The 21456-nt window shown below is 55.2% G+C and overlaps 1 protein-coding gene across 4 annotated transcripts in view; it reads left to right on the top strand.

The window, feature by feature from the left end:
* MAPKBP1 (mitogen-activated protein kinase binding protein 1) overlaps positions 1-21325 on the top strand; it is a 55023-nt gene extending 33698 nt beyond the window's left edge. For 2 of the 4 annotated variants that reach the window (XM_064570631.1, XM_064570632.1), the window contains 27 exons: positions 4581-4643; positions 5634-5804; positions 6198-6335; positions 6602-6784; positions 7356-7516; positions 8324-8513; positions 9087-9233; positions 9460-9635; positions 10421-10512; positions 10788-10913; positions 11281-11351; positions 11497-11618; positions 11904-11979; positions 12092-12203; positions 12381-12444; positions 12693-12827; positions 13036-13172; positions 13378-13433; positions 14759-14995; positions 15427-15593; positions 15837-15982; positions 16086-16283; positions 16453-16537; positions 16842-17125; positions 17339-17935; positions 18363-18448; positions 18908-21325. In XM_064570631.1, coding sequence (XP_064426701.1) covers positions 4581-4643; positions 5634-5804; positions 6198-6335; positions 6602-6784; positions 7356-7516; positions 8324-8513; positions 9087-9233; positions 9460-9635; positions 10421-10512; positions 10788-10913; positions 11281-11351; positions 11497-11618; positions 11904-11979; positions 12092-12203; positions 12381-12444; positions 12693-12827; positions 13036-13172; positions 13378-13433; positions 14759-14995; positions 15427-15593; positions 15837-15982; positions 16086-16283; positions 16453-16537; positions 16842-17125; positions 17339-17935; positions 18363-18448; positions 18908-19135 — 4248 coding nt within the window. In that variant the 3' untranslated portion in view covers positions 19136-21325. Of the gene's footprint in view, positions 1-4580; positions 4644-4852; positions 4911-5633; positions 5805-6197; positions 6336-6601; positions 6785-7355; positions 7517-8323; positions 8514-9086; positions 9234-9459; positions 9636-10420; positions 10513-10787; positions 10914-11280; positions 11352-11496; positions 11619-11903; positions 11980-12091; positions 12204-12380; positions 12445-12692; positions 12828-13035; positions 13173-13377; positions 13434-14758; positions 14996-15426; positions 15594-15836; positions 15983-16085; positions 16284-16452; positions 16538-16841; positions 17126-17338; positions 17936-18362; positions 18449-18907 lie in introns of all 4 variants that reach the window. The other 2 variants (XM_045900293.3, XM_064570630.1) reach the window with 2 other exon arrangements.
* The last annotated feature ends 131 nt before the right edge of the window (positions 21326-21456 follow it).

Raw genomic sequence — 21456 nt, 5'->3', positions numbered from 1 at the left:
CCCGCACCCTGGGGTTCTGAATTATGGGACTCAGCCGGTTGGGCCAGCCTAGCCCTTGTTGTGGATTGCAGCCAGCACTACTGCAAGGACACACGTGCAGATGACTGCCTGTTGTCCTGGGTGACGTCAAGGGCCCGGGCGGCCAAGGCGGAGGGCCAAAGACATGCGGACTGCACCCCGCCCTCTGCTCCCCGGTAGACTGGGGAGCTTGCTCAGGGTCACAGAAGACTGACGTGGCTCCCACATCAGTGTCGCCGAGCTCTCTTCTCTTGGGAGGACCTCAGCTAGCGGGGCACAGGAGGAACCTTGGATGTCTGTGCCAAGTTCTGCCCTCACCTCGGCATCTGCATTATTGTCCCCACAAGTGGAGCTGTGACCAGGGGTTGGTTTCTTTCCTCCTCTTCCTCTGTGTGGGGAGGTTTCCATATTTGAATAACTAAAAGTAAAAATTTCAGCTTAGAGGTCTGTCTCTGTGTGTGTTTCCCTCCTTTGCACGTTTCTCTCCTTTGCGTAACTCCTCCATGCCGCACGTGAGAATTTTCCAGGCTACGCTGGGGGTGTGTGTATATGGGGGGGGGGGTGTCGGAGAAGGGAAGGATTGCCTCACAGCTAGTCATCTCCCTCTCTACACTGTAGTTTTACACACACACACTGCTCTCCTTCCTCCTCCCACCATGGAACTGCACTTACCAGGAGGAGGAAACAAGATGCTGTGGTCCAGCAAGACTGAGTGTTTTAAGCAGTCTGACGCATTGCTCTTCGAAAGTCACGAGGCTGCTTTGGGATGATGGGCTTAAAGGAAAACTCAAAAGCGTATCATAGAACCCTCATCACCTACTTTTCCTGGATTTGGAATGTGGCCGGCTGGAGTATGTGTGGGGTCAGCTTGAGTCAGAGCAACTTTCAGCCAAAGCCCTTTGCCATGGTTTTTGTGTAGTTGATCAGAAACTAGGTAACCTGTAACCACTCACCCTGGAAGTCACTGCTAGAGAGATGAGCCTGCAGAGACGGGCCTCCTCAGCAGATCAGCCCAGATAACAAGAAAGTTAGAAAACATCAGTTAGAAAACATGGTGGCAGACTGGTGTGTGTGTGTGTGTGTATGCTTTTTCACACACTGAAAAAAGTATTAAAATCTAAATATCTAAAACTATGAACTTGGAACTGTAACTGCTATAGTTTTCATCTGCCCTGTTCTGATTTCCAGAAATCCTGTAGCCCAAATCCTTTTCCCCTCAAAGTGTTCCAGTCATCTTTCCCTCTTCTCATAGGCTCCTGGCCAAGCACCCTGCATGTTAGGTCAGTTGTGTTTCACGTCTCTCATCTCCAACTCCACTTTTCTCTTCTTTCCTCAACTCACTCCACTCCGCAGCCCTTAGAGCACTGCTTCTGGAATCCCGACTCTCTTTGGCTTTAGCTGAGTGGCCTTGAGCCAGTTACCTCACTGCTCTGATCTCGGGTCTCCATCTGTAAAGTGGGGATAATTGTACTAAGGGTCACAAGGTGCTGGAAGGACTAGCTAAAAGCAGACATCTAGGCTGCTTGGCACAGTGCCTGCTACCTAGAAAGTGACAAATGGTAACTCTTATTACTGAGCCCCACTGTATGAAGAGCGGAGGACTGGTTATTAAAGGAACTGGAAGCCTTCATGTTTCGAGTTCACTGACACTCTTGTGGGCTGCTTCCTACCTTAGCCAGGAGGTGGCCCTTCACTTTTCCTTCCGTACCCCTGTGCTACTGTCCTAGACACTTGAGGTGGTTTCTCACTCCGCGTTCCCCCCATCCCTTCCTTTCTCCCCTCCAAGCTTGTCATCCCTTCAGTGAATGAAGATGCAGATATTTTCTTTCCTCAAGCTTAATGTAGCTCTCCTTTCCTGGCTGCCTCCCCAGAACAAAAAATAAAGCCTCCTTTGAAGTTGTTACCATTACTGAGGTCCTAACAGGACTTTCCTCCATTCTTCCAGAGGAAAAACCTGACATAGTCCCTTAGCACCTCGTTCCCCACTGCCAGGAGCCCCCTTGCAGCTTCCTTTCCATGCTTAAGGAGTAGTAATATTAAGATTTGCCATTTGTTTGGCTCCTACTGTGTGTCAGAAAAAATCATTTAATCTTCACAGAAGCCCTAGGAGCTAGATCTGAGTGTCCATCCTTTATTATAGGTAAGTCAACATGCTTGTGCCCTACCCAGGGTCACAGAGCTGTCCATAGCAGAACAAGCCTCAAACCCTGGTCTCTGCCTCCAAAGCCCACAGCATCCCTACCGCCCCAACACTGCCTCTGAGGATCCAGATGTCCTCAGTCCCTCCTTCCATAGAAGACAGGTGGGGCATGGAGTAGGGAGAGCTGGGCCTACTGATGCCCCACAGGACCAAGCTAGTGGACCAGGGAAGACACTCTCCCATTCAAATCGTTCTTGAACAACTGCAGTGGGCCAGCCTCTGCTAGGCACAGGAGACAAAGCAGTCAGCAGAACCAGACCCCGTTCCTGTTCTCGTGAAAGGCACATCAAAAATAAATGTAAAATTACAGCTGTGATAAATGTTACAAAAGATTGATATGCTGTGCTTGCTGTGAGAGCATATACTGAGGCCATTTGACCTGAGATCTGAAAGGGGACTAAAGATTAACTAGTTGGAAAAGGGAGAGAAGAATGTTCTAGATAAGGGAAACAGTTCCTGGAAAGGAGCGTGGCAGGTTAAAGAGAGTGAAAGAATGTGGTTGGAGCATGGTTCAGGGTGAAGCTGGACGGTGGGCAGGGGTCATACCACCCAGGCCTTCATGGGTACTTGAAGGAGTTTGGTTTTGGAAGCCCCCCAGGGCTGATCTTGTGGGAGTGTTGCGATCAGATCAGACATGCATGTGTGTTTGATGTAAAGCACACCGGAAGTCAGGAGGCCTGGGAGGCCTGGCTCTGCTCTTTCTGGGACCTTTCTGAGCCTAGGCTTCCTCATCTCAAAATTCTGGAGGGTTGAACTAGGTGATTTTAAAGTCACCTAGCACGGTGCATTTAATTCCTTCCGTCCTTCCTTCCAACTTTAAGGTTCTATGAGTCTATCTGGAGGAATTAGGCTCCCTGTATCCTGGACTGCCCCTAACAGAAGCTGGGCAAGTGTGCATGGGTGTGTGTGTGTGTGTGTGTGTGTGTGTTCGGGAACGGGGAGGGAAAGTGATGGGGCACAGGGTTTCCAAGGCCATCTGACTTTTGTCATATGTGTAAGGGAAGCAGGAGACTAGAAGCTGGTGGCAGGAGAGAAAGGAGATGAGAAAGGGGAACAAAGAAAGATGAGCAGATGGAGAGAGAAGGAGAAAGGAAACTGAGGACGGATTTGGGGAGGGGTTAGAGGAGCAGATGTGACTCAGGAATTCCGAGGCTGTTTGTTGCCCAGCCTGGCAGTTCTGGGCATACCTAGTGTACCTCAGAGATCCCTGGGTCCCCAGAGATTACCTGCGGAATGTGCATATTGAAATGGTTTATGGAGCCTAATATGCTAAGCGCTCACCAGCAGCTGTACTTGCCTTTGCTTCAAGCTTCTAGCAGGCAGTGGGTTTCCCATTAAACAGGGCTGGTCTGGGGGCTATCACCCTCTGCTCATTCCGTCCCCATCCCCTGACCTGGTGTAGCAGGTCCCACGCTTGCTCCTGTCAGTACTAATGAAGTGAGGCAGAAGGGGCCACGGGCCCAGGCCTGCTGACAGCCACGGAGACTAAGGGAGAACACTGCCTGGCTACAGCTTTGGGCTTCCTGCCTTGACTCCTACCACCTGGCCTCCTCACTGGAACTGCCTCTGGAAAGTCCATCTAAACCTGATCCTGTCCACCCTCGCTGCCTGGTTGGAGAGGGTCCTCCCACCCTTCTCTGCATGGCAGGCAGGCGGGCCGAGTCTCTGACTGTCTTCTGGCAGTCTGGAGGGCCCTTCGCGGGCTCTCTGGGGCCAGGGACTCTGAGGGCGGGGCCCGGGAGTTCCAAGGCACTGAACAGATTGGGCTCTCTCTGTCCGTCCTCCTAGTCTTACTGAGCCTCCCTGCAGTTCAGGCCTCCTGCCTCCTACCCCCTTCCTCATCTGACACAGAGGGTGTGGGGTCGGCTCCTGCCAGATACGCACGTGGGCACCCACATGAGAGGCCTCACTCCTCCTTGGAGCACAAATGCTTGTCAGACATATGGCTCCAACCTGTGGACTGGCTGTACACCTGTGGCCTGCTTTGCTCAAATCACATGGACTCTTCCCTCCTGCACCCCTTCCTGGGCTCTGTGCAAGGGCTGTGGGGAGGCCTGAGTCCTCGCTGCCCTTTGTGTGTATGACCAGAGATGGTGCTGGTGCTTAGGGACCTGGTGGGATAGGCTTCCAGGGAGCCTTCGTCCTCAAGGGGCTGCAGAGATAGGCCCTGGTGGATGGGGAAGGGAAGCAAGAAGAGTAGGTTGCCAGAAAGCAGTCAGTTGCCCTCGGTGGCAAGCAGAGCCCCTCTGAACTTGCTCTATGCAGGTCCCTGTGCTGAGTGATCAGAATTCCCAGGTGGCCTGGGTGCTTGTCGGGGAGCCGTGGTTTGGTGCTAAGTCTGTTGTCTTACTTATCTCCCCAGGTGTGTGGTTGTGCTGTTCAATCCCCGGAAACACAAACAGCACCACATCCTCAACAGTTCCAGGTAAATGGATCTGGGCACTGAGGGAGCACCTCCTTTTCCTGGGAGCTGGGAGAAAGGCACTGTCTGGGGGCTTTGTGGCTCTGCAGACTGGGGCCTGGTTGGGCCACATGTAGGTTGGTGTCTGCTCATCTTGCCTTTTGAGGGGACTCTGAGGGAGCTGGGCTTAGGCCAGGCTATCAGTGCCCCTCTGAGCCTGCCTCGTCCTGCAGGAAAACCATCACGGCCCTCGCCTTCTCCCCTGATGGCAAGTACTTGGTCACTGGAGAGGTGAGTGAGGAAAGTGAGCTGCAGTCCTCTGAGGAGGGTGGGAGGCCTGGCCTCAGCAGAGGGCTACAATCTTAGGCCTACTTAGGGCTGCTGCCACTCTGGTTCCCTGTACAGATGCTAAATCCTAGTTTTTGCTCTACCTGAAAATAGTGGTTCTTAAGCTTCCGTGAGCACCAGAATCACCTGGATTGCTTGGTAAAGTACACATTGCCAGGCCCGCCCCCAGGGTTTCTGATTCTGTAGGTGTGAGCTGGGACTCCGAAATTGGCATTTCTTAAAGGTTCCCACATGCTCATTCTGCTGGTTGGGAGGCAGCTTTGAAAAACCACTGCCTTAAAATGTTCCTGGTCCCCGGAGGCCCCCTGCTGGGCACATGAGGAACGCCTCTGTCTTCTCAGGCTGATGGAGGCGGAGGGGCAGAAATAGGCCTGAGTGGTCGTGGTTCTCAACCCTGGAGGCCCATCAGACTCACTCAAGGAGTGACACAGACATACTGAACAAAATCTGGGGCCATTTTCTCCCGGATAATCATTGTCGTCCTGAGATATTTTTGTTTGTTTTTGTTTTTAACCTTTGCCCTGTATAGCACTCTGCTCCTGACTCTTGGCCAAGGGTCATTAGAGAGATTGTATGTAGTGGCTGGGGAGGTAAGGGCCCCCACTCTGAAAGGCTCGGGGAGGCTGTATGCCTCTGCCCGCACTTCCAGTTCTTGCTTCCCTGCAGAGTGGGCACATGCCTGCCGTGCGCGTTTGGGACGTGGCTGAGCATAGCCAGGTGGCAGAGCTGCAGGAGCATAAGTACGGTGTGGCTTGCGTGGCCTTCTCCCCAAGCGCCAAGTACATTGTCTCCGTGGGCTACCAGCATGACATGATCGTCAACGTCTGGGCCTGGAAGGTGAGTGGACTGGGTGGGCTGGCCTGACAGCCTCATGGGGGTTCACGGAGTTGGGGAGCCAGGAGACTGCTGATCTGAGCCCCTTCCCTCCACTCTGCTGATCTCAGTCTCATGTTAGAAGATAGCCTGAAGCAGAAAAAAGCAACTGTGTAGCCACATGTGTTGGTAGAAAGGGGCTAGCTTTATGCCTTTGAGGGCCTCCAGAGGAAATGAATCTCTTCGACTCCTCTAGAAAGAAATTCTTCTCTCTCCTCCTTTTTCTGACCAAAAAATCTTGGAAAGGAACATTTGTTAAAATACAAATCCTATCCAACCCCTCCTCCATCCTCTGAGCCTCTTTCTTCCTAGCCCCAAGGGGCAGAATTTTGATTCTTCCTTTGGCTTTCCCTCCAGAAAAACATTGTGGTGGCCTCCAATAAGGTGTCCAGTCGGGTGACAGCAGTGTCCTTCTCTGAAGATTGCAGCTACTTTGTCACTGCAGGCAATCGGCACATCAAATTCTGGTACCTCGATGACAGTAAGACCTCAAAGGTGAGCGGCTGCGGCTGGAAGTGGCCCCGGGGTCAGAGCCTGCTCAGCCCTCCCTAGGAGACCCTGTTCCACTTGGGCCCCCCTCTGCTCACTCAGCAGCCGTTCAGAAGTTCCGGGTGGGCCGGATGCTGTCTGGGCCGAGGAGGAGTCTCAGAGAGCAAGGGGGGCCTTGCTGCGTCTCCTTCCTCCCATAGGGCCTCATTTGTCGGGGCAGGCTCCGGGGTGGGGGGTGGGGGATGGGTGACAGGAGCGGTGCATCTCCACAGGTGAACGCCACTGTGCCTCTGCTGGGCCGCTCAGGGCTGCTGGGAGAGCTGCGCAACAACCTGTTCACTGACGTGGCCTGTGGCCGAGGGAAGAAGGCCGACAGCACCTTCTGCATCACGTCCTCAGGCCTGCTGTGCGAGTTCAGCGACAGGAGGCTTCTGGATAAGTGGGTGGAGCTAAGAGTAAGCACCTCTGTCCCCATGGGTAGGGGCTGGCCGCCCATGTGTCAGCTCAGGGGAGATCTGCTGCCTCTGGCTCTGTAGCAGGGGCTAGGCCCTCATGCGTGCGGGAGAGAGGAGCCTGGGGAGCCACAGCTTGGCCTCGTTCCAGCCCACGGAGATCTGTGTAACTCCCTCCTCTCTGCGTTCTCTTTCCACCTTTCTTTCCCCTGCTTCCCTCTTGTGCTCAGAATACAGGCAGCTTCACAGTAAGTGGTGCCTAGACCCTCCTGTCTTTCTCATGCTGTTTCTTTCTCTTTGCTGGGCTTTTCCTACTTTGTCCTCTTGGTCAAAACCTCTTGTGCCTTAGAAGGGTCCCCGGCTCCCATCCCCCAGTTGCACGTGGCTGTGGGCCCTCTGGCCACCTGCTGCTGGAGGGAGGGGCATCTCCAGATAACAGCTGAGGGGCTCAGGCCAGAGCAGCTGGGCAGCTTTCCCCTCGCCTCTGCCTTGGCTGGTCTCTCCTCTTGGCAGGCGACTGTTGAGGAGGGGTTGGGCAGGGGACCCTTGCCAACCCAAGCCCCTCTGCCTGCAGACCACTGTGGCCCACTGCATCTCTGTGAGCCAAGACTACATCTTCTGTGGCTGTGCCGACGGCACCGTGCGCCTCTTCAACCCCTCTAACCTGCACTTCCTCAGCACGCTGCCCCGGCCCCACGCCCTGGGGACAGACATTGCCAGTGTCACTGAGGCCAGGTGAGCTCTTTGGGCCCCCTGCCTCCACCCAGAGCCTCCCTCTGCGCCCAGCCTTCCCTGGCTGTGCTTCAGGGCACAAAGTGAAGAGTGTATCTGCCCCAGTGAAGGCCAGGAAACACCTCTGTAGAGCTACAGATTTGGGTTTATCAGTACTGGTTGCCACCAAGGAGACCGCACACCATGGGAAAGCAGGGAGTGTCTCAGTAGGGGGGTTAGGCAAGGCTTAGTGTAAGATTTGGGCTTGTAGTAGATGATTTTAGGGATGGTTCAAGGGATTGAAGTTTCGCTCCGGTTAGATGCGGTCAGGAAGTAGGGGTAGTTGCCCAGTGGGACATCTTCATAATTTTATCTACAAGGTGGAAGGGAAGGTATGGGGCTAACGCTGTAATTGGTAAAGAAGCAGTGGTCAGTCACCACAGATGGGCCTGGAAACGTTTGGTCACGTTTGTGGTTGGCACAGTGCTGTGCGTTCATCTGTGCTCTCAGACACGGTTATAGAGGGGTCTTGTTTTTGTTTCCCTCTGTCACGGCCACAGAGTTCCCTTGTCTGACTGTGGCGTACCGTGACATTGGTTGTGTTCCTCATGAGAACTTGATGGTCTGACAGCCGGTGCTGGGTCAGCTCCGGCTGACAGCTGTCAGACGCTGCTTTTTCCTTTCTCAAGCAGCTACCCCCTGCAGGTCTGGAGACAGTTCCCCATGCTCGCTCCGCTTCTTCCTTTGTGGTTTGGCTTCTGTTTTCATTCTTTTCAATCCTTCATTTCATCAGCTCTCCACTCACTTTTTGCCCTGTCCTCTTCCCCACAGTCGCCTCTTCTCTGGAGGGGCCAATGCCAAGTATCCAGACACCATTGCCTTGACCTTTGATCCTACGAATCAGTGGCTGTCTTGTGTATACAACGACCACAGCCTTTATGTTTGGGATGTGAGGGACCCCAAGAAAGTGGGCAAGGTGTACTCGGCTCTGTATCATTCCTCCTGCGTCTGGAGTGTGGAGGTATGTGGGCTGGGCTGGCCTTAGACTGGCCAGGTTTGCTGGGGTACCCTTGTGAGGCGGGAAGTGGGGATCCCTGAGTATAAAGTTATATTCCTGCTGCCTTCTTGTTTCTCCAGCAGCATCCCTGTGTATCCACATATCTTCAAATGGGTCCAAGGATTGAGCTTGAATTTAGAGCTTATATATCTCAGGCTTCTTCCGTTGTGCCCCTGTCTGTCCTTAGCTTTGCCTCATCCTGGGCTGGGTGATCTTGGACAAGTTACTGAACTTGACTCAGTTTCCTGAACTGTAAATTGATGCACCTGATTTATCTAGTTGCCCTAAGAATTAAATGAAATGATATAAGTGGGAGACATGGAAGAATGCCTGGAACATAATAGGAGCTTGGTTAAGGTGTTTGCCCATAGCGATTATAGAGAGTATCTAATAGTTATGGCTTGCTTACTATGTGACAAACTCTGGGCTAAGTCCCGGCCAGCAATCTCTCTTTAATCTCATTCCCCTCTATCTCCTTGGGCAGGGAAAGGACTGCCCCCTAACTAGAGATCTGACTTTGTTCCCTCTGCCCCTCAGGTCTACCCTGAAGTGAAGGACAGTAACCAGGCCTGCCTGCCCCCAAGTTCCTTTATCACCTGTTCCTCAGACAATACCATCCGCCTTTGGAACACGGAGAGCTCCGGGGTGCATGGCTCCACACTGCACCGAAACATCCTCAGCAATGTGAGCCCTGAGGTCATAGGGCACCCCCTCCACGCTTAGTCCTCCCCTCCCCGCCAGCCTTCACGCCTCCCTCTCAGGAACTGGGTCCCCAGATTTTGATCTTTCAGCTCTGATTTGGGCGGGCTCCTTGAGCCAGGGGTTTATCTTGTCCAGCATTCCTCTCCCCTTGCAGCTGTACTGGGTCAGGCCTGCCTTATCCACCTCCTCTCCTGACCTGCTCCATTAGGACCTCATTAAGATCATCTATGTGGATGGGAACACTCAGGCCCTGCTGGACACAGAGCTGCCCGGAGGAGACAAAGCCGATGGGTCCCTGATGGATCCCCGTGTGGGCATCCGCTCTGTGTGTATCAGCCCCAACGGACAGCATCTAGCTTCTGGGGACCGTGTAGGCACGCTTAGGTAATGCCAGGCCTGGGGTGGTACCGACTGCCTCCCACAGCGCAGGCTGGGGGATTTAGGTCCCGAAGGACAGAGCTTGAGAAAAATGGGCTCAAAAAGATTGGGGAACAAGATGTCTATATACAAGGGGAACGATAATAACCTTACAATGAAGAAACCCAGCAGAAACCATCCTAACCAAGTGATTAAGCTTAACAGCCTCATATCAGCATCGTGAAGCCTGAAAATATGATGCACTAAGAAGCCACATAGCATGGTTTCTGTGGTATTCTTGCCAAAAATGGATTAACTCAGTCCAGTCATGGGAAAAAGGCAGGCAGACTCAAACTGAGGTACAGAGGACAGAGTAATCAATACTCTTCTAAAGAGTATTGGAGAGTGCTCAGTACTCCTCAAAAGCATCAAGGTCATGAAAGATAAGGAAAGACTGAAGAACTGTCACCAACTACAGGAGACTAAGGAGTAATAGCAACTAAGTGCAATTTGGACTCTTGATAGGATCCTGGATCCAGAAAAAAGATATTGTGGAAAAACTGGTGAAATTAAACTAAAATCTTGAATTAGTAGTATAGTACCAACGTAAATTTCCCGATTCTGGTATTTGAAGTGTTAACATGGAAAATCCCTGTACTCATCGCCACTTTTCTCTAAGCCTAAAAGTTCAAAAATAAATAAAAATTTAATTTTAAAAACAGGCTTGGGGGGGAAGATATAGCAGAGAACGGAGGGTAAGTCTCTCCTCCCATAGCCTGGCAGTGATGTCCTCCCTCTCCTCATTTTTGCAGGGTGCACGAGCTGCAGTCCCTGAGTGAGATGCTGAAGGTGGAGGCCCATGACTCAGAGATTCTCTGCTTGGAGTACTCTAAGCCGGACACGGGTAAGAAGGATGCCTGGTATCTGGCCCAGAGTGGCCCAGGGCTCCTCCAGTCCTGCTAGTGCCACTTGCATCTATCCTGGCTCCCTGGGGTGTGGGACCGAACGCCATTTGAAGCATTTGGTGTCTTCGCAGGGTTAGCGGAGGACAGCTCCATTCCTGCTCTGTGGTTCACTTGGCTTAGGGTTATGGGACTCGGTTCCTGCGGGCCTTTTGCCGGGCCCAGATGGGGGCCTGCTCTGGGCACTCATGGGCTGATGGAGTTCTTTGAACGGCAGGTCTGAAGCTGCTGGCATCAGCGAGCCGGGACCGGCTCATCCATGTGTTAGATGCTGGCCGGGAGTACAGCCTGCAGCAGACGTTGGACGAGCACTCATCCTCCATCACTGCCGTCAAGTTTGCAGGTGGGGGCAGGGCAATTGAGACACATCTTGCCATCTACCAGCAACATCCTCCACCCCCACCCCGACTGCCACCAGCCTCCTGCCTCCATGAGAAGGGTGTGCCAGTCACAGGGGTGTGTTGGACAGCAGCTGGGAGGCCTGGGGCCAGATGGGAAGGCAGGTAGAATGTAGACTCTCTGTCTAGGGGACCCTGAGCCAACCAGGTTGGCTGAGGATAGAGAGAATGGCAAGCTTAGGTTTGGAGGGAAGTGACCTGATTTAATTGGTTGTCTGGGTCATGTAGAGAGCTCAGTAGTGGGGTAGTAGAGGAGGGACTGGCCACTTGTGGTGAGAGCAGTGGGAATAGCTAGGCCCCCCTCTTCCATAGCCAGCGATGGGCAAGTCCGCATGATCAGCTGTGGAGCAGACAAGAGCATTTACTTCCGCACTGCACAGAAGGTGAGGGTATGGGGCTTCCCTGAATGGGGCAGGGGTTGGGGGGGTGTGGGTTTCTACCGTTCCCCCAGCTGAGGTTGTAAGAGGTGAAGGGAGGTGAAAGCGGGGTTTTCTGGGCCTGGTGGAGCCACATATTCTACCCCTGCAGTCTGGAGATGGAGTCCAGTTTACACGGACACACCACGTGGTACGGAAGACGACCCTCTATGACATGGATGTGGAGCCCAGCTGGAAGTACACGGCTATCGGCTGCCAGGACCGAAATATTCGGTGGGCATCCCCTTCTCAAACCGTATGACCACATTTCTTCAAGCCCGAGGGGGTCAGCTCTTGGCAGCTCTCTCCCCACTTCTGTCTTTTTGTCCAGGACTTTGTGGCCCCCCTTGAGCCTATAGAATGAGCACTTTGCCGTACCCAAGAGGCGGTAGCCCCTTTGGTGTTGGGGAGTGGCTCCCAGAGAGAACAGGGTTGGGACTGAACGCTGGGGTCTCTGCCACCCAGCTGTGCTTGATCACGGCCTCCTCCTCACGTGAACAAGAGCATGTTTCTTCACAGGATCTTTAACATCAGCAGTGGGAAGCAGAAGAAGCTGTTTAAAGGGTCACAGGGTGAGGATGGCACTCTGATTAAGGTAAGGGCCCAGGAGGATGGGCCCTGGGCCAGAGAAAGGGAGCACTGGGATACTAGGTGGAAAGGGACTGGTGCTTCCCTTGTCCTCTGCCAGCTATGTGTCCACTCCTCAGGTGCAGACAGACCCCTCAGGGATCTACATAGCCACCAGCTGTTCTGACAAGAACCTCTCCATTTTTGACTTCTCCTCAGGCGAGTGCGTGGCCACCATGTTTGGCCACTCAGGTGAGTGTTGCCCCAGTACTCCACTGCTGGAACTTTGCTCTTTCTTCCTTTAGTTTCTTGGGACCTAGCAGAGCTGCCTGCCCCTCCCTTCTGACCAACATCCACCTCCACTGTTGGGACAGAAGCTTGGTTGGGACTTCAGGGTGGTTCATAGGTTGTATTCTTTCTTCCTCGCAGAGATTGTCACTGGCATGAAGTTTAGTAATGACTGCAAACATCTCATCTCAGTGTCAGGGGACAGGTGAGCAGAAGCCAGCTCCCATGAGACACAGATTTTTCCTCTGTGACACACACCCTGCCCCCTCCTCTCTCTTCACATCAGTGATATCTCTGGGAAATAGGGCTAAGCAGGGGTATTTCTAGGGCCTGACGTGTCACTAGAGGGTGGCTCTGGTCTTCTTGCCAGCCCGTGGAGAAGGGGAACTAGTGGGGTTCCACCCCAGAGTCCTACCTTACCTCTCCCTCACCCACCTCTGTGGCTGTACCCAGCTGTATATTTGTATGGCGCCTGAGCTCTGAGATGACTATCAGCATGAGGCAGCGCCTGGCTGAGCTGCGCCAGCGTCAGCGAGGGGCCAAGCAGCAAGGATCGTCTTCTCCCCAGAGGGCTGCAGGACCCAACCGGTGAGAAAAGAGTCTGGATACGGGCTAGTGGTAGGTGGGCATCCAGACTGCTCGCTGTCTCAGTGCTCCTCCTTTTTGCTCTGTACCTGCCATTCACCTGTACCTCCTGGATCCCCCAACACCTGTTTCTTACCTGAAGACCCATGAAGTTTGGCCTCTTCGTGCATTGAATCTCCTCTTCCCATGACCTTCCTTGTCTTGGACTCAGGCACGAGGCCCCATTGATGCTGTCTCCTGGACCAGCTCTTTCATCAGACAGTGACAAGGAGGGAGAAGATGAGGGCACTGAAGAAGAAGAACTTCCAGCTCTGCCCATCCTTGCCAAGGGCACCAAGAAGGAGCCAGGTGTGTGGAAGTCTGGAGCAGGGCCAGACAGGCACCAGTTGGCACAGTGGCTAGATATGCCCTTTCTGGGACAGGGGGTGAGAACAGGGTGAGCTGAGGAAGCCAGAGCATCTCTATGGCCACACAAGGGTATGGGCTGGTGCGGGGTCAGGGAGCTGGGTGGGTGGGCAGGAGACACTGTCTCTGACTGCCTGTCTCTGTCTAGCCTCAGTGCCCGGCCCAGGCCTGCCCCGAAGCCTGTCCCACTGGGAGATGAGTCGGGTGAGTCACCATCATTAAAAATGGCCTTCCGAGGTTACAAGGAGTGGAGGAAGGTGGAAGCAGGGCTCTCTGGGCCTGCCCACGTGCTGCACCCCTTGTGTCCAAGGCAGGGCCTTGTGGGAGAGTTTGAACAGCTTGGCTGGTCCCAGGTTAGGGATGATGAAGCCCAGGGGTCTCCCTCCTGCAGGCCAGGTGGGGTGGCCTCCAAGGTCTAGTCACCACTAGAAGAAGCGCTCCACTAGTTCAGATGCCTGGGGGCCTGGGGGTAAGTGTGAACAAAGAACAGTTTGAGGTGGGGAGTAGACAAGGGGTGTCTGAGCCAAACAGAGCTGAAGTTCAAGGTGTGCTCAGTCGGTTAAGCGTCCGACTCTTGGTTTCAGCTTAGGTCATGATCTCAGTGTTGTGGGATCGAGCCCTGAGGGCCCCGGCGTTGGGCCCCACTTAGGGCTCCATGCTCAGAGGAGAGTTTGCTTGTCCCTCTCCCTCCCCTACTGCACCCCCCTTGTGTCCATGTGCCTGTGTGCAAGCTCTCTCTCAAATAAACAATAACAAATAAAATTTAAGAAAAAAAAAGAACTGAAGTTCAAGAACATCAAAGGTTCAAAGAGTAGGCATCTGGAGAAACTAGTTCTAAAGACTCCAGGTTAGGAGGTAAGGTCAGAACTTCCAGAGCAGTTATTTCAAGGGACGGGGCCGTGAGAGGACCGGTAACTGGGCGACTACTTCAGGGCAGCCAGAAGCAGGGTCAAGGCTTTCTGAGCAAGCCCGACAGCAGCCCCGCCCTCGCTCGTGCCACATCAAGACTTGAAGTGGCAGTACCTTCATTATCAGTGGCAGCTCCATGGAATGATGGTGGCGTGGTGCCTCTCGTGCCTTCTGACCAGCCCGGGGGCTCAAGGCTGGACTGTTTGTCCTTGGTGCTCTGAATGGACTTGGGGCTAACCTCAGAGTAAGGGACTTTTTAGAGATCACCAGGTCCAAGGTGCCCAGGCTGAGAGTAGAAGGCTGAGACTAGAAGGTCTAAGACAAGATGTAGAGTGAAGCTAAGAGCGTGAACTCAGGAGCCAGACTACTTGAGTTGTAACCTGTAGGCAGGCCACTTACTGTCCGTGGGACTAGGTAAGTTACTTAAGCCCACTGTGCTTCAGTTTTCCCATCTGTAAAAATGGGGATAATAATAATACCTACTTCATAAGGTTGTTATGGGGATTGAGTGAGTGAATACCTGTATGTAAAGTGGATGGCACACAGTAAGTGCTATGAGTGTTTGCTAATACTATTGTATAGTGGTTGTGACCCCCTCCCCAACCCCTGCCTCACACCAGGCACAGGAGACGGTGGAGTTCCTGGCCCCAGCCCCTGCAGCCAACCAAGGACCCAGAAGAAGGGGCCGCTGGGCCCAGCCAGGTGTGGAGCTGAGTGTCCGCTCCATGCTGGACCTGCGGCAGCTAGAGACACTGGTCCCAGGCCCTCGAGGTGCTAGCCAAGACTTGCTGGCCATGACCCCATCTTGCCCTGGGAAGCATGGTCAGCAGGCCCCTGAGACCTCACATGCTAGCCAGGTGAGCCAGCTTTCTCCCAGCAACCTAGCGATCTCCAAGCAGCCGTAGCCAGCCATATGCCGACAGCTGGGGCCTGAGGACTTGGCCAGCTGTGCTTGCTCTGCCCCTGTGGCACATGGGTAACCTGGATTGCAAAGGTTCAAGCTTGGCTAAGCTGTATGGTCTGCTGATTGGGGTGGTACCCTTTGTCCTGGGCCAGGTTTCTTAAAGGGCTCATGGTATTAAGTGGTGGCTGGAGATTGGCAGCCCGGAGTGTGACAGAATATCGTTATTCCAGAAACTCAAGAACCTTAACTGGAGTTCTCCTCAGAGTTGGAATATTCAGCTTCCCCCAGAACTGATGCACACCAGATCCTTGCCTACCTTCACCTCTTTTCCCAGACCCTCTCTCACATCAACAACCTCAGTAACGCCCCTTTGTGTATTCCCAGAGCGAAAAGCCCCCTCGGCCTCAGGCTTCCCAACCCTGTTCCTGTCCCCACATTATTCGATTGTTGTCCCAAGAGGAAGGGGTCTTTGCCCAAGATCTGGAGCCTGCACCCATCGAAGATGGTATTGTCTACCCGGAGCCGAGTGACAGCCCCATCCTGGATACCAGGCAAGGGTCCTTCCCTCACCAGACCTCAGGGGCCATGCAGTCTTCCTTTCCCAGGCTTCCCTTCCCTGAGTGTTCTTTAGTTAGGGGAGGGCTGGCCCAGATTCCTCAGGGCTTGCCCGCCACTTTGCCCCTGCTTCATCCCTAGTCCCACTCACAGGTCGGGGAGAGGGAAGCCAGGTGTCGTGGTAGGGCTACTCACCCCTACTAACTGCCTCTTCTTTCCCCTGCTGGCCTTCCTGGAAGTGAGTTCCAGGTGCAGGCTCCAGCCCGAGGGACCCTGGGAAGAGTGTATCCAGGCAGCAGGGGCTCCGAGAAGCACAGTCCTGACAGTGCCTGTTCTGTGGATTATAGTAGCAGCCGCCTTTCCAGCCCTGAGCACCCCAACGAAGGTGAGGCTGTGGCTTTGAGGGAGGTCAGTGGACTGAGGTGGGAGTGGAGGCTCTGGCGATGGGTGGGTGCAGCATGATGCTTCTCTCCCCTCCCTGCATCCAGACTCTGAGAGCACGGAGCCCCTGAGTGTGGATGGCATTTCCTCAGACCTTGAAGAGCCAGCCGAGGGTGATGAGGAAGAGGAGGAAGAAGAGGGAGGCACTGGTGCCTATGGGCTGCAGGAAGGCAGTCCCCATACCCCAGACCAGGAGCAGTTTCTAAAACAGCACTTTGAGACTCTGGCCAATGGGGCTGCTCCAGGTGTGGTCAGAGGGCCAGTATGTGGTCACTGTAGTCTGCCCTTCTTCCCTCCTTGCCTGGCTGAGAGGGAGGGTCCAAGGGCAGGCCATGCCCTGGGGTTACCTTCGGGGGTGGGGCAGAATCTGGGGCGAGGGCTGGCTTCGATTCATGATTTCTGTCACCTTGGTAGGGGGCCCAGTCCGGGTACCAGAGAGGACAGAGTCTCGGAGCATCTCTTCACGATTCCTGTTGCAAGTGCAGACCCCCCCGCTCAGGTACCTCCCCCACAGCAGCTCTCACTCTCCTACAAGGAGCTGTGGCTCACTTGACTTCCCAGCGCTCCCCAAAGGGCCAGTCCTGCCCTTGAGGCAGCAGGCCATCCTCCTCTCTCCAAGGTTGCCGTCTGTCTTCCCACGCCGAACAGCGTTCTGCACTCCCGAGTTTTGGGACAACCGGCCTGCTGGCTTTGTGCCTGCCCTTCTCGCCCAGAGCTTCTGGGTCTGTGAGAGCTTCTCCCCGTCTTGGCAGGGAGGACTCCTAAGCCTTCTCTGGGCCTTCTTCCACATTTCCTCCCTGTAGGGAACTGTCTCCGTCTTCCTCAAGCCTGGCGCTGACATCGAGACCAGTCCACACGCGGCCGGCTGTGGGTGAGCAGCCGAGAGGCAGTGGTGCCAGTCCTCCAGGAGCACCCCCGGAGGCAGAGCCCTCCCCTGGCAGTGCTGGCCCCCAGCAGGCAGTCCCTGTGCTTTTGCCGCGACGCCGTCTCAACCCTGACAGCAGCTGGGCTCCCAAGAGAGTGGCTGCAGCCAGCACCTTAGGTGGACTCCAGAAAGCCCAGTCTGTGCAGAGTCTGGTGCCGCAGGGTGAGGAGCCTGGTGGGCTCAACTCCAGGGTGTGGGGAGTATGGAGGGCATGTGCATGCTAGAGGAAGGAGGGCCTGATTTAGCCCTGACGTGTCAGTGTTTGCCACTGGGTGTCCCTTAGTGGGTATGGGCAGGGCACCGCAACTTCTAGGGAACTAGTGCCTGGGAAGCCTTCCTCACCACCTGACCTGTGTGTCTCTGTCTTCTCGGCAGATGAGGCCCCTCCACCAGGCCCATTGCTCTTACGGGAGATGGAGGCCCAGGAGGGCCTGCGCTCCCTGCCACACGCTGATCGCCGTCTGTCTCGGCCTCAGTCCTACCAGAACCCCACCACCAGTTCCATGGCCAAGATTTCCCGCAGCATCTCTGTTGGGGAGAATTTGGGCCTGGCGGCCGAACCTCAGGCTCCTGCTCCCATTCGGGTCTCACCGCTCAGCAAGCTAGCCCTGCCCAGCCGGGCTCACCTGGTCCTGGACATCCCAAAGCCACTGCCCGATCGTCCTACCCTGGCCACATTCTCACCTGTTACCAAGGGCAGGGCCCCTGGTGCGGCAGAACAGCCTGGCTCCCCAGTGGGCCTAGGAAAGGCTCACAGTACATCTGAGAGGCGGGCCTGTTTGGGGGAGGGTGCCCCTTCCAAGCCTAGGACAGAGTGCCAGGCTCAGCCTGGGCCCAGCAGCCCCTGTGCCCAGCAACTGCCGGTCAGCAGCCTCCTCCGAGGCCCTGAGAACTTGCAGCCCCTGTCCCCCGAGAAGACTCCCAGCCCCATGGAATGCACCAGGCCAGGGGCAGCCCTGAGCCAGGACTCAGGTGTGCACAGCTCCCCAGCTCTCATCTCCTGCCCCATCCTCTTTCTTCTGTCTCTGTTGTCTGCACTCTGGCTCCATCCCATTTCTGTGCATCCAGCCTCTGGCGTTTTCGTCCTGTCTATTCCCGTCTTGGTCCATAAGTCACACCCCTGATGGTGAGACACTCCTGCCAATCTTCACAATCTCCTTGTGACCCACTTGCCCCCTCACTGCCTCTGGCTTCTTGGGCTGGAGCTGGCCCTCCCCTCAGGACCTTGTTTTCTGTGTGGTGTTGGGGGTGGTGTTGGGAAGGAAGAAGGCAAGGAGAGGGCAAGCAAAGGGGGTGTGACCCTGCGGGTAGGCCTCTCCTGCTCTCAGGGGCCCCTGGGTGGGGAGGCCTGAAAGGGCAGCTTTGCTGGGCCTTCCTGAGTTGTATGTGTCCCTCCCAGAACCATCAGTGAGCCTGGAGGAGTGCGAACAGCTTGTGGCAGAGCTCCAGGGCAGTGTGCGCCAGGCTGTGCAGCTCTACCACTTGGTACGTGTTGGGCACCCACCGTGGGGGAGACGGCTGAGTATCCAGAACAGCCATAGGCTCTTCCACTGACGGGTGGGTGGAGCAAGCGAGAACATCTGGGGCAGAGTAAGTGAGGGAGTTAGAGGCCAGGCCAGGCCTCTTGAACCGAGCACCTACTGGTCATCTCTGGAGACTTCCTCAGACTGGAGGGGTAGGCGTGGAGCGACCATATGTCCTAGTTTGCCTAGGACCTGGTTTGTCCTAGGACCATCCCAGTTTATGCCTGTCGTCCCAGTGTAATTATTAATAGTAGCCCTTGTCATATTCAAAAACTATTTGGCCACCCTAGACATGGGGACGGTCCAGGAGGGCCTTCTCTGGGGGCAGGCTAGACCCAGGTGGGGTCCCTCCCCTTCGCAGATCCACTGACAGGAGGTTCCTCCACTCTTCCTCCGACTCACTTCCCGGCTCTCGCTGCAGGTGGCTGGCTGCAAGACGCCCTCAGCGGAGCAGAGTCGCATCGCCCAGCTCCTCAGAAACACCTTCTCCTCAGTGCGGCAGGAGCTCGAGGCCCTGGCCGGGGCAGTGTTGTGCAGCCCGGGCGGGAGCCCTGGGGCCGTGGGGGCTGAGCAAACACAGGCCCTGCTAGAGCAATACTCAGAGCTGCTGCTTCGGGCGGTGGAGCGGCGCATGGAACGAAGACTCTAGTTCCGGAATCCTGTCCCAAGTGAATGCTCCCCCTATTCCAAACTGTAGCCCCTGCTCCACTCTCCAAAACCTGTGGGGATGCTTGGAGTGGCTAGCAGGGGTCAGTGCTCAGAGGGGAAGCACCTTTTCCAGCTTCCTCATGGGGCCCCTGTATTTATTAATTTATTTCCCTGACTGTTGCCTCACTTTCTTGGAGCTCCTGCCTCCACAGCCCCTTCAGTGGCTCATGCAGGGTAGGTCTTGGATCCTTGTCATCTTGGTGCTGTGAGGAGCAGGAGGGCAGCCTGCCCCATCTGGGGGAAATTGGGAAGGGCTGGCCCTCTCTTCTTAGAAGCCATTTGAAATTACTGCAGGGATCAGCTCCCTGGGGTGGAGCACACACAGGGTATTCAGTGGGGTGGAAGTGAGAGGCCATGTGGTATCAGTGCCCTTCAGCCAACAGCGGAGCTTCACCTCTACCTCCACTTCCCCTCCCACACCAGCTGCACTCCCCTGGCTGCCAGAGCAGGGGTTATCTGTTTTCCCCAATTCCTGGCAGTTCCCAAAGGCAAAGCCCTCTAGCCCTCCAGGGCGTTCCCAGCCATCAGGAGGCTTGAGTTGGTATCAAGGCCCGAGCCCCCCACATTCCACTCCCATCCCCCCCCAAAAGAGCCCTAGCATTCTCTCTCTCGGTGCCCCCTTTCTCTCCTGGCCAGAACTTGTGGAGACAGCTGTGGGATGTTGCTGCAGGACAGTAAAGCCCTCTGCTGGGCAAACATAAAGCCCTGGCCTCCTTTTCCCAGCCCCTTGGTCTTCCCTGTCTTCCCAACCTTGATCCCCAGCAGGCTGCTAGACCCAGAGGCCACCTTCTCCTTGCATCCTGAGTGATGCTGGTGTTAGAACTTCCCTCATGGTTTACAGGGCGCCAGCCCACCTTCTGAGGACCTTGGCCACAGATGAAGTACGCGCGCGCACACACACACACATACACACAGTTGAGTGTTCATTGCTAGAGTACTTGGCTGGCTGATGTGTGCCTGGTTTCCCTTCATGTGCTACTCCTGCTTTGCCACCCTGGCTCATGTGGAACTATCAAGGGGCACGAAAAGGACTGGAACACACTAACCCGAATTCTGGATTCTTGGTGTCCACAACCTAGCCAATACGAGATGGCGTGTAGGTTTCTGGTTTGGGTAGAAGGAACCTCCTCAAAGGCAGTGCTGGGCACCCAGGATGCTCTGGATGCTGGAAGTTGAGGGGAGGGGGAGGCACGTGGGACTGCAGAAGGGGCCAAGAGACACACTGGAAAGGTGGTAGGTGGGACAGGTAAGTGGTAGAGGGGAGGGGATAGATTAGAATTAGAAGGACAGCTGTTAGGAGTGAGGGGAAGGATGTAGGGCACGGGGCAGGTAGAGTAGGACCCAGTAGTGAAGCAGTTGTTGAGTTGGGGTGAAGAACATGTGTCTCTGGGCCCTACTGCTTTCCTCTGCCTCAGGTAAGTCAGGGTAGCTTTCCTGAAGATTCAGGTTAGAAAAACCAATTGTCCCATGGACAGGCCATGGGGTCCTACTGGTTCTATAGGCAGAAACTTAGAAAGAAATTGGTTTGCATAGAGTGCTCAGCTCTTGTTTGCATCAGCTGGAATACACCAGAAGAGATGAAGCCTATTTCACCCCCACTCTTCTGTACTACCACCACCTGCATGGCCAAGCTGCAAAGAACTGCAGCTGAGGGTGGACCCCGGCAGGGCTGCAGCTGCCCTTTGTGAGGGTTAGAAGTCTACTCCATTCCCCGTCCCGGGACACTAGCCACAGCCCAGACCAAACAGGCTCAGGCCTGGCCCTCTGGCCTGGGTTCCTCCCGATCCTCAGCCAGCCAGCCCCTCAGAGGAGGGAGCTGCACTCCCGCTAAGGTTTGTAAGAAGGTGGCCGCCCTTTCCCTATCCCCAGCCGAGCGTGGGGTGGGAGAGGGGGTCTTGTGGTCGGCCGGCGCCCGTCCCCTTCTGCATGTCTGAGGCCACCGGCAATTGCCGCCCCCCGACCAGATTTGCCCTGACCCAGTTTTGACACCCCCCCCTTATTTATAACTTTTATACTTTGTCCAGGCCCGTGGCGCTTCCCTCTTCCCCAGGTCTCACGGGGCAGGGGCTGTTTTTAACTCGTCCGTTTGTATTGATGTATGAACTCGTCAATAAATACAATCATTTGTTAACTCTAGGATGCCAGCGCGTGGGGCAGGCGGGAGAAGGCGCGGCTTCTCACCGGTGGTCGGGTTAGCCGAACCCCGGCGCGCCGGGGGCGGGGGCGGGGCCCGGCGGGGGCGGGGCCCGGCGGGGGCGGGGC

The sequence above is a fragment of the Mirounga angustirostris genome, unplaced genomic scaffold (genome assembly GCF_029215605.1).
Source record: "Mirounga angustirostris isolate CCGP_5_RB_7025 unplaced genomic scaffold, mMirAng1.0.hap1 SCAF_9, whole genome shotgun sequence".
NCBI lineage: Eukaryota > Metazoa > Chordata > Mammalia > Carnivora > Phocidae > Mirounga > Mirounga angustirostris.
The sequence above is the reverse complement of the archived record's forward strand: the minus strand, read 5'-3'. Positions and strand labels throughout refer to the sequence as shown.